Source organism: Amia ocellicauda, chromosome 7 (genome assembly GCF_036373705.1).
Source record: "Amia ocellicauda isolate fAmiCal2 chromosome 7, fAmiCal2.hap1, whole genome shotgun sequence".
In the NCBI taxonomy this organism is placed as follows: domain Eukaryota; kingdom Metazoa; phylum Chordata; class Actinopteri; order Amiiformes; family Amiidae; genus Amia; species Amia ocellicauda.
The window spans coordinates 18128962-18140162 of record NC_089856.1 but is presented as its reverse complement, the minus strand read 5'-3'; the positions used below and the strand labels follow the sequence as shown (position 1 = coordinate 18140162).

General features: G+C 40.2%; 1 protein-coding gene across 1 annotated transcript in view; it reads left to right on the top strand.

The window, feature by feature from the left end:
* Window positions 1-1245: 1245 nt before the first annotated feature.
* Window positions 1246-11201, top strand: part of scaf1 (SR-related CTD-associated factor 1) — a 28782-nt gene continuing 18826 nt past the window's right edge. Inside the window, 5 exon segments of the mRNA XM_066708791.1 lie at window positions 1246-1717; window positions 5362-5448; window positions 5658-5804; window positions 9037-9125; window positions 9453-9565. Of these exon segments, the coding sequence (XP_066564888.1) occupies window positions 1694-1717; window positions 5362-5448; window positions 5658-5804; window positions 9037-9125; window positions 9453-9565 (460 nt within the window). The 5' untranslated portion in view covers window positions 1246-1693.

Sequence of the window (11201 nt, the reverse complement as noted above, 5' to 3'; positions counted from 1 at the left end):
AATAACATCATTAAATCAATAGGGACATTATTGTCACATCCATAACGCTAATTTGGGCAATTGTTATTAATAATGGGTAAAAGTTTTTATCCCATAACATAAGTTTTAAAAAAAAGATAGCTTTGCATAGAAAAAAATGTAGTGTAGCATACAACTTTTATACAAACTTTACCAAGAAAACGTTATGGATGTGACATTGGTTTTATTTATAAACACCATTATTTTGAATGGCTGTAAAATAGTTTCCTTTTTTCTGTCAAATGTAATATTATTAACTTGGTATTACATACCCATTGAGTTCCAATTGGGCATATTTACAAATGTATAAATAAAACATGTATCCTATAAATGAAACCTAAAAATGAATGAAAATTAGACTTCTGTAAATGTTGCTTTTTTATTTTTCAACAGTAACTTTAAATGGCTGTAAAGTAAAGAAAAGGCATAAAGTGAACCAAAATAATACAGAATGCATAAATATACACCTTTTAGTAAAAACTTTTTTCATGGCCAGGGTCACTTTATCGTGGAATTGCCCATTATATATATATATATATATACAGATCTGGAAAAAATTAAGAGACCACTCCAAGTTCAGAAATCAATGTTAAATTTTTCCAGATCTGTATATACATAAAAATGTTTCAGTATTGTATTTTCACCCTGTATGGGTATATGTATGTGTGTTTCTGGTCACAAGGCGGTCAGACCAGCAGTAAACCAGCTAAGTTGTTCCAAAACACAACCCTAGCTGGTCACCAGCAAGACCAGCTTAAGCTGGTCAATGCTGGAATTTCCAGCAGGGATTGCAAATTGGCCGAATAATGAGTCATTTTATATTATTATTATTATTATTATTATTTCTTGGCAGATGCCCTTATCCAGGGCGATTTACAACATAAGTGCAATACAAAGTGCAAGAATACAGTTAAGTACAAGGCAAACATTACAAATTCAAATTTACATTAAACAGAGCAATTCAAAATATAAAACATTTTACAACTTCCAATTTACACAGGTAAGTACAGTAAGTGACGTCATACATCCTGGAAAGAAAAAGGTAAGTGCTGTCAAGATGTAGGGTCACAGTCAAGGGCTACGGGAAAGAGAGCAAGGAGGAAATCAATCAATAACACAAGAAGCATGATGAAATGCTGTGAAGTGCTATCTAACGGGGATTAAAAGGACTAATATTACAAGTACTGTCTGAAAAGATGCGTCTTGAGTAAGCACCGGAAGGAGGTCAAAGACTCTGCTGTTTTGACTTCGGTGGGAAGGTCGTTCCACCAATTAGGGGCCAGGGATGAGAAGGAGCGGGCTCTGGAGGAAGGAGAGTGACGAGGAGGCAGAGGTAGTCTTCTGCCACCGGAAGACCGCGCTGGTCTGGAGGGGATGTATGGGGAGACGAGGGACTGACGGTAGCTTGGTGCAGTGTGGTTGAGACAACGGTTGGTGAGGGTCAATGTCTTGAACTGAATGCGTGCTGGTAATGGGAGCCAGTGGAGGGAGCGGAGCAGTGGAGTAGCATATGCAAATCAGGGTAGAGAGAATACCAGACGAGCTTTGCAGGCACTTGCAGGTTCTTGCAGGCAGGCCGGCCAGGAGGGAGTTGCAGTAGTCCAGGCGGGAGAGGACCAGTGACTGGACAAGCAGCTGAGTCGAGTAGTTGGTGAGGAAGGGACGGATTCGGCGTATGTTGCTCAGGAAGAATCTACAGGTGCGTGTCAGCGTGGTGATGTGCTGGGTGTAGGAGAGCGCAGGATCGAGGCAACCTCTTAGATTTATAGCGGAAGAAGAAGTAGAGAGTGTGGTGGATTCCAAGGGGATCGAGATGGAGAGATCAGAATCGGAATCATAAATCGGAATTAATTCATTCTTGGTGAATTTTGGCGGAATAATGAGTCCCAGATAAATGAGAGTGGACCTGTACTATTCAGTATTTAATACTTACAATTGAAACAGGGGTATCTGCCCCTTGTGGATAAATTAAGTATCACACATTACACAGTACAGGGGCTCCAGTGACTGTCACTGCCTGTACTCCAGGCAGGCACATGCACAGGTAAGGCTCAACCCTTTTTCCGTAAGACTTCCAAAGTGCCCTTTTTCCCGAGCACCTGCCTCCCGGACCTTCGGCAGCTCCCCAACCTCCCCCCGGAACCCACTTCGGTAGGCAGCTTCCCTGCATACTTACATACAAACAAACAAACAAAGTACAACTCCCAGACATCCCACAGCAGCGGAAAATGCCGGCTGGTTTCGTGATCCTAGTGCGTCGACAGCCTTTCCGATGCACGATGGGAAATATAGTTTCTGACCGCACAACGAGGCCTTTGACAGCGAGGATGGCTCGAGCGGGAAAACACTACAGTTCCCACAGGGCTATGCGGCACTCCGTGTCTGAGTACTAAAATGGAGGCAGCGGTCGGGCTGGGCCGGTCGCTTTTGTGCACTAAATCTGTGTTGTGAGTTTTAAATGGTGTTTTTAAAATAAACACAACAAAATACCCGAGATTAACGAGGCTCCCGAGACCGGCTCGTCTTTGTCGGTTTGCTTTTTGGAGCGCGTGACTCCGCTACCAACATAAAGAAACGTAAGTTATTACGAAAAATGCGGTAATTTTTTTTTTTTTTAATGAATGCCATGTAGCCCCAATATATAGTATTTCATACTCCCAAACAATGAATATCAAATGTATTATTATTATTTATTGTTATTATTAGTGAGGTTTTAAGTTTCAAACGTTTTTTTTTTTACAGCAGTCTGAACATTAGCATGATTTAGCTAAGTTCGATGCTAATTATAATTATGATGATGATATTCGATATTGCTAATAATAAAACATTGCTTACACACAAGCAAACGATACTGTTAGTGTTACACACCCTCCCGGTACATTACAATATACTGTCTAGTACACTGTACATACACTGAAAATGTAAACAGAAGGTATACTGATATATCTGTACAGGTATCGCTACACTGTCCACAATTTTCTCTGAACTGTGTCCACTATAAACAGTAGCCTATATACTTTAAAATGTACTGACACTATCAATACTGAGCAACGCTGTATTAATATTGTTTTAACTATCAATACAATATTAATACAGCGTTGCTCAGTATTGATAGTGTCAGTACATTTTAAAGTATATAGGCTACTGTTTATAGAGTTTTGATATTGTATAGCCTATACCAGCGGTGTCAAAGCTATTTGGTTGGAGGGCCATTTAAGGTGATTCCAATTTTGTTGTGGGAAGTATTATGAAAAAAAGGCAAATATAGTTTTACCTAATTTGCTATTTCAATCAACAAAATAGTCTAGAGGTTAATATCCATGTGTAGCCTACATATGCACTGTAAAATACCAAGTTCAAATTATACTCTTAATAATAATGCTTTGATCCTCTGAGTTTTGTGTTTAAGAAGATATTCAATAGTTCAGTGAGGTCTAAAAGAAAAGCAAGATCAAGTAGCTATTGTGCGTTTCTGGGTTCACGTACATGTTTCCCTTATTGTCAAGAAGTCCTGTATTATTTAGCAGAAATCAAAGAACTGTTTCAGAACTGCATATCATCATACTGCGATTCCAGCTCATCCAGTAATGCCCAAAACTTTGGCAGACCCCAGCTGTAGATAAAATTCACACACCTGACCACTATTCTACACAATGACTGCTGATGCAAAATGCAATGCAAGAAAATTGGTGCATTTGCAATAATTTACATTTTACTTGACTTTACCTTTCATGGATGGCACATCGTCCGTTGCAATGCCTGTTGGTTTAACCTATGGTAATCCTGCACTTTGCAATGCTTCAGTTCTTAAAAAAAAAAAAAAAAAAAAAAAAAAAAGATATACTTTACTGGTGATGTCATCCATCCATGGTTGATAAACTTAAAAGCTCTTCAAATACAGCAAAACAGTTGTATTATTCTTCTGACAAATATTGCAAGCTGAGCTGTGACAGAAAATTACAAAAAACTCCTTGGCTTTTTTCCCTCATCTGCAGATTTAAGGTCATCTGCCATGTCCGTTTTTCACTCAGCAATTGTGTTTCGAGACCAACTTAGCAAAATGTTAATGATGTTTTTAAAAAATGTATTTAAAATTGCCCTCGAAAATGTAACTTATATAATATGCATGTTAAACATATTGCAGTTCGAATCACAGCCAAAACACGATGTAGGATTTGAAATAGTTGTATAAATATCCTGTATAGTTTCAGTTTAATGCAGCATTGTCTGAGATGTGTCTTTTCACTAATTTTTTTTAGATGTTTCACTGTGATCTGAGCTTGCTTGTTATTTGGAGACAGTTTTTGTTTGCTGATATTCAGTCAACATCTTCAGTGAACATTTACTGTTTTTCTTTATTTGAATTGCTATTGTGAATTTTGAAAAGTGATTTAATTAACTTTTCAGTAAAAATGTGCCTCTATGCCATAGTATACGGTAATCTTCAGTCATGATGAAAATAAACAATCAACAACATGGACACTCAAATGCAGCACAGGTTTCAAAAATAATTTCTACACGGCATTGTTGCCAGATGGGGGAATTTTCCCCCAAAGTCGGTGGATTTTTTAAGTGTCCAGGGAGAAATCTGGTGGGGAGATATGTGATTTGGTGGATTTTTAGGACCAGATTCAGAGGAAATTATGGAGAGGACCTGGCAACACTGATCCACTGCGCTCAGAAGTGTGACGGCGCAGCTGCGCATGAGAATCAGTGTGGCGGCGCAAGCTTCCACCGAAAACTAAAGCACCCATAACTATTTTGAGAGATAATGTTAAATAATTACAATAATGACTGTAAAACCAAAAATCATGTATGTATTTGTCTGATATCTGATGAAGAATTGTATGATAATTTGAAAACGATATTTAGCCAGTAGTTTGAGAAAATATATCGGTGCATTATCGGTGGAATATGTGCCGATACAGATATTTCTGTAAAAGGCCAAAAGCGGACAATATTATCGGTCCTCCGATTGATAGTGTTTATATAGTATTGACTGTCTGCAGTATATGTATGGTTTATACAGTATTTATAGTGTTTATGCAGTATCAAAGGTTTGTACAGTATTGATAGTGTTGATACTGTGCTGTTCAGTAAGTGATGCAGTAGAGCCGTTCCTGGAGAGCCACAATCCTTCAAGTTTTCCAGGTCTCTCTATATCACCAATCATTGGATACCTTGAACACAGGGACATTTTGCCTAATTAAGAACCACAATTGGTTCAACAAGTCCGTTAACAATCTGGATAGAACAAAACCCTGTAGGCCCTGTGGTTCTTCTGGACCAGGGTTAGCCATCCCTGCACTAAAGTATTGACTGTGTGACTCTGCCTCTTTACAGATGAGAGAGGGGGGGATCCACTCTCCAAGCCCTGACACCCCCGAAGATGCCCAACCAACCGACGCAGCCCCCCCCCCCCCAACACAGGTCAGTCCGTCTGTCTGTCTGTGATTGAGTGCTTCTTGTTGCCTCTCTGTGCATCTCTGTTTTCAGTCTGTGTACGAGTGTCTATGAATGTGTATCCGAGTGAGTGACTACTTATCTGTGTAGATCTGTTGGTCTGTTGCCATGATGATTATCGCCTTCATCAACATATTGATTCATATTTGGGGTTGGGCCTGTTGTCTTGGCTACAGACAGTTTGTGACGGAGAAAAGAGGGAGGGGGAAGAGGAAGATGAAGAGATGCAGAACTGGTCTCGGCGCTGCCGTTGGGAGGAGAGCTGGCACAGAGCAACAGAGGAGCGGAGTAGTGCGTACCCCAACTTGGTGAGAGAGAGGGAGGTAAAAAAGGAGAATGTTAATGTTCTCTAGTGCTGTAGCCAGCTAGTCAGTGTCAATGTACTGTGGTTGGGGAATAAAATTTAAAACTCGCCAAATGTGGGTAGATTTAGCCAGTGGCGGGTAAATCTTTCAATCTTACCAGCCACTTTAATGGTTAGCCAGCAAGTATACGGGAACTCAACTTGTTTTAGTTTCTCATACTGTATTGATTGTTATGTTTCAAACTACAAATACATTTGTTGACGTTGTAGTGTTGGTATCTTAGTTGATTTGGAAATCATGTTTTTTGAAAAAAATATGGCATCTGGACAGCCTTTGGTCCAGGAGGACAAATTTTATGGAGAACAATTAAGCAGAAGGAAGTAGCAGTGAGGTAGAGGGAGAGGAGTATGAACAGGGACAATGTTACCATATGTGTCACACCCCTTCTCATGTGTTTAGTGTGTATATACAGATCCCCATTAGCTGCCATTTTATTGCATATGTGATTGATTCATTTGAAAAGGATGCTTCCCCTTCTGTCTCTACTTGCAAGTGTTATAATTCAATAGAATGTAATGTTTTGGTAAAATACCTTATAATACTTGCAAGGAGAAACAGTGTGTTTTTTTTTCTATCCAGATCTATACAGGTGTGCGATTTAGCTTTTGTTATTGTGATTGATTAATCTCCTGAATAAATTTAATCTTTTAAGATGTTAACGACATTTACGCACCCTCATGCTTTTTTTGTGATCTTTGGATGGGAAAAATACAATGTGGCTGGTAAGTTTTTTTTTTTTTTTTTTTCTTCTACCAGACACAGTAGGCTCAGTGTTTCCCCACAGGAGTTTTGGAAACTGGTTGGGGGACCCCACATTCTCTAGGGGGGTCCGGGGGCTTGGTCCCCCATGAGAAAATGTTGTAAATAAACCAATGAATTTATATCAACTTGTAAGACTCTTGAACCTACACTTGAGCCATCAGTGAAATTAAGTAAAAGCTGTCACATGTGTTGTACTGGTGTATTTAAAGTGTTTTCATTCTACTGCAGTCAATTCATGAGAAGAAAACACAAATATACAGGAGGGGGCACACATATCAGTGGTAAAGTTTGAATCCTGCATTTGGACACTTCATTAGCTGTAATGAAGTTTGAAGTGACGGTGGGATTTGTTATTTCTTATCTGTGATTGGCTAAACCAGAACGTAGCGTGGATTTCCGATTTAAGATCTGCATGGCTCCACCAATGGGATCGGTAGAATTCTGAAGATCTGCGCATATCTGGGGACAGCTGCGTTACAAGAACATGAGCAATGGCCTCCTCGTAGAGAAATACTTGGAAATACTTTGACAAAGTAAATTAAAACATTGTTAATTGTATAATATGTGCAGTGCAATTTAACAACCACAAATCTACAGCTGGTACGTTAACCCACATAAAAGACATACACACTTCTGTAATGCTAGCAATAACATAAAAGGAAAGAGGAGCAACAAACAAACTAATATTATTAAGCTACATACACAGCCAGCTTTCGGTACTTAGTTTGTATTCACTGGAACTCGAACACACAGGTATGTTTCCAATCGTAGACCGGCAGTCTGTATCTTGAGTGTGGTTTGGAAATGTGGAAAAGTACATTTGTTAACTAGATTGTATAAATTAGCTAGACAGATCTAATACATTTTGTATTTTGCTGTTATGACTGGAAAACATGCCATAAGGATGCTAATATTCAGGCATTTGCGTTGCAACACATTTGCTGCTGAAGGGGAAGAGGAGAGGCTGACTGGCTGTGAGTGAGAGCTGCTTATTGTTGAAGTGAAGGTGCAAAGCACATAGCAATCTTTTATGTTTATTATGAGAGTAAAAAAATATTCGTCTTCATTCTGAAACTGGCAGGAAGCACTGGTGGCTAGTTGCCAAAAAAGTTAATTTTATCCCCTGACCACCAGTAGTGTAGTGTCCACCAGTCAGTCAGTGTTAATGTGCTGTAGTGTCCAGTCAGTCAATTTTAAAGTACTGTACTGTCCAGTCAGTCAGTCAGTGTTAAAGTCTATATCCCACATAGAGAACATTTTGTTCTCAAAGTTGATGTGTTAGAAGCAGGAAAAATGGGCAAGCATAAGGATGTGAGAGACTTTGACAAGGGCCAAATTGTGATGCCTAGACGACTGGGTCAGAGCATCTCCAAAACTGCAGCTCTTGTGCGGTGCTCCTGGTCTGCAGTGGTCAGTACCTATCAAAAGTGGTTCATGGAAGGGTCATGGGCGGTCAAGGCTCATTGATGCACTTGGGGAGCGAAGGCTGGGCCGTGTGGTCCGATCCAACAGACGAGCTACTGTAGCTGAATTTGCCGAAAAAGTTAATGCTGGTTCTGATAGAAAGGTGTCAGAACACACAGTGCATTGCAGTTTGTTCTGTATGGGGCTGCGTAGCCGCAGACCAGTCAGGGTGCCCATGCTGACCCCTGTCCAATGCCAAAAGCGCCTACAATGGGCACGTGAGCATCAGAACTGGACCATGGAGCAATGGAAGAAGGTGGCCTGGTCTGATGAATCACGTTTTCTTTTACATCACGTGGATGGCCGGGTGCGTGTGCGTCACATGGCACCGGGATGCACTATGGGAGGAATGCAAGCCGGCTGAGGCAGTATGATGCTTTGGGCAATGTTCTGCTGGGAAACCTTGGGTCCTGCCTATCATGCGGATGTCACTTTGACACGTACCACCTACCTAAGCGTTGTTTCAGACCATGTACACCCTTTCATGGAAATAGTATTCCCTATTGGCATTGGCCTCTTTCAGCAGGATAATGCGCCCTGACACAAAGCAAAAATGGTTCAGGAATGGTTTGAGGAACACAACGAGTTCAAGGTGTTGACTTGGCCTCCAAATTCCCCAGATCTCAATCCAATCGAACATCTGTGGGATGTGCTGGACAAACAAGTCCAATCCATGGAAGCCCCACCTCGCAACTTACAGGACTTAAAGGATCTGCTGCTAACGTCTTGGTGCCAGATACCACCGCACACCTTCAGAGGTCTAGTGGAGTCCATGCCTCGATGGGTCAGGGCTGTATTGGCGGCAAAAGGGGGACCTACACAATATTAGGCAGGTGGTCATAATGTTATGGCTGATCAGTGTATATACACACACACACCAGGAATTTGGGCTTTAATGTACTGTAGTGTCCAGTCAGGGTGTACTATATTCTGTATCCTCTCTCTACCGTCCTCTTTCTTTCAGAGTGCAGTGTCCCCTGATGATTCTGTGTCTCTTCTCTCCCTGGTGTCTCTCTACTTCCCCTCCCTCTCCCACCATGCACACACTAACAGGTGAGTGACAGAGAGAGGGAGAGGGGAAGAGGGAATGGTGATCGAGATAGTGGGGGAAATGGGAGTGGAGGAGATAGATGAAGATGGTTAGAAGTAGAAGGGGATGAAGAGGGAATTGGGAAAGGGGTAGTTGGCTTGGGATAGAGTTGGGGTGGGATGGGGGAAAAGTAGATGTTAGAGGGAGATGGGGAAGGGAGAGAAGAAACCTATTTATATTCAGCACTATAGTTTATACCCTCTCATTCACACTTCTCAGTCTAATGATCTACAACACTATTCCCCTTCCCCCTTTTCTTCCATCTCTCTACCTCCCTCTGTCTCTCTTAGTGTTGATTACTATCTGGAGCTCACAGCTGAAGTCAGTGCAGAGGAGGGTGCTTCCCTCTCTTTCTTCCCATCCATCATCCCTCCTTTCCACAGGAAAGCTCCAACTAAACCCAGTAAGTACATTGCAGAAAACTTTTACCCTCAGAGTCATGGAATAAAATTAACACCCGCCAAATGCGGGTAGATTTAGCCAGTAGCGGGTAAATCTGTCAATTTTATCAGCCACTTTGGCGGGTGGCCAACAAGTGTACAGGAACTCAACTTTTAGTTTCTGATAATTTGTCGGTATGTTTCAAAATACTAAGTTTTAGTGTTGGAATGTTATTTGATTTGGCAAACCACAATATCATGTTTTTTGAAAATATATGGCATCTGGACAGTCTCCAGGAGGACATTTTTCATGGAGAGCAATGAAGCAGAAGTAAGGTGGTTAAGGATGTGGAAAAATAATGACTTTTAATTACTTTTCATAGTCATTATTACTGACTTGGACCTGGATCAAATTGTTTCAGAATTATAATATGAAAGAAAAGGAAAGAGTACCGCAACAAACACATTAATACATACACAGCCAGCTATTGCTCTTTATTTTGTATTTGCTGGAACTCGAACACACAGTTATGTTTCTGAACGCAGACCGCCAGTCTTGAGTGTGGTTTAAAGAGGAAAGTCTATCGTTTAGTCAAGTAGATTGTATCAATTAGCTAGCTAGATAGGTCTTATACATTGTGTATTTCACTGTTGTGACCAGAAAACATTGCCACAAGGATGCTAATGTTAAGGCATTTTCATTGCAGCTCATGTTGCTAAACTGGCAATTGAATGAAAATGTATAAAAAATGAAAAATAAAAACATATTGGTCGGTCAATTACAGCTGTAATTGCAAAATATTCCTTTATAAAACAAATAGTCACAACCTTTATAGTTAATTTGAAATTGTGACAATAAAAAGTCGTGATAATATTGGGACAATAATACAAGAGTCTGACACGAGATGCGTGAGAGTTGACAGGTCTGCTGTTATTATGCCATTTCCATACGTCTTCTAATAATATATTTTTACATAGATATTTATTTAACAAAGTTGTTGTGTTAGATAAGTATTCATCAATTGCATCGATTTACAACTTATTAATTTATGGCGAAACGATCTGCGATAGAGACATGCATTTCTTGCTGCGTACCGGAGATTCTGCTGAAGAGAAACGTGCGGTTTTGTTTACATTGCGTCTTTGCTGGAATGCATTGTATTGACCAATGGAAAGGACGTTACTCTGTCATAATTCCTATTGATTATATATTTTTTACCCAACCACAGACCGTGACTCTATGAATATCTAGCCAATCCAATTAAATCCTTTTAATGATGTGCAGAAACCCAGAGAAGGGAGTAGCACTGAAGAGGAGTATGAAGAGCAATAATGTGTCACTATATAACACCCCTTCTCATGTGTTAGTGTGTTTATACAGATCCCCATTAGCTGCCATATTATTGCATATGTGATTGATTCATTTGAAAAAGATGCTCCCGCACAAACTCTACTAGCAAGTGCTATAATTCAATAGAATGAAATGTTTTGAAGTAGAAACTGTGTGGGAGCATGTTTTTTCTATCCAGATCCTTTTCCCTCATACACACCTGTCTAGTCTATACAGGTGTGCAATTAGCTTTTGTTATGGTGATTGATTTAATTACCTAAATAAATGCCACGTTTTAACATTTTCACCACACATTTATGCACCCTCAT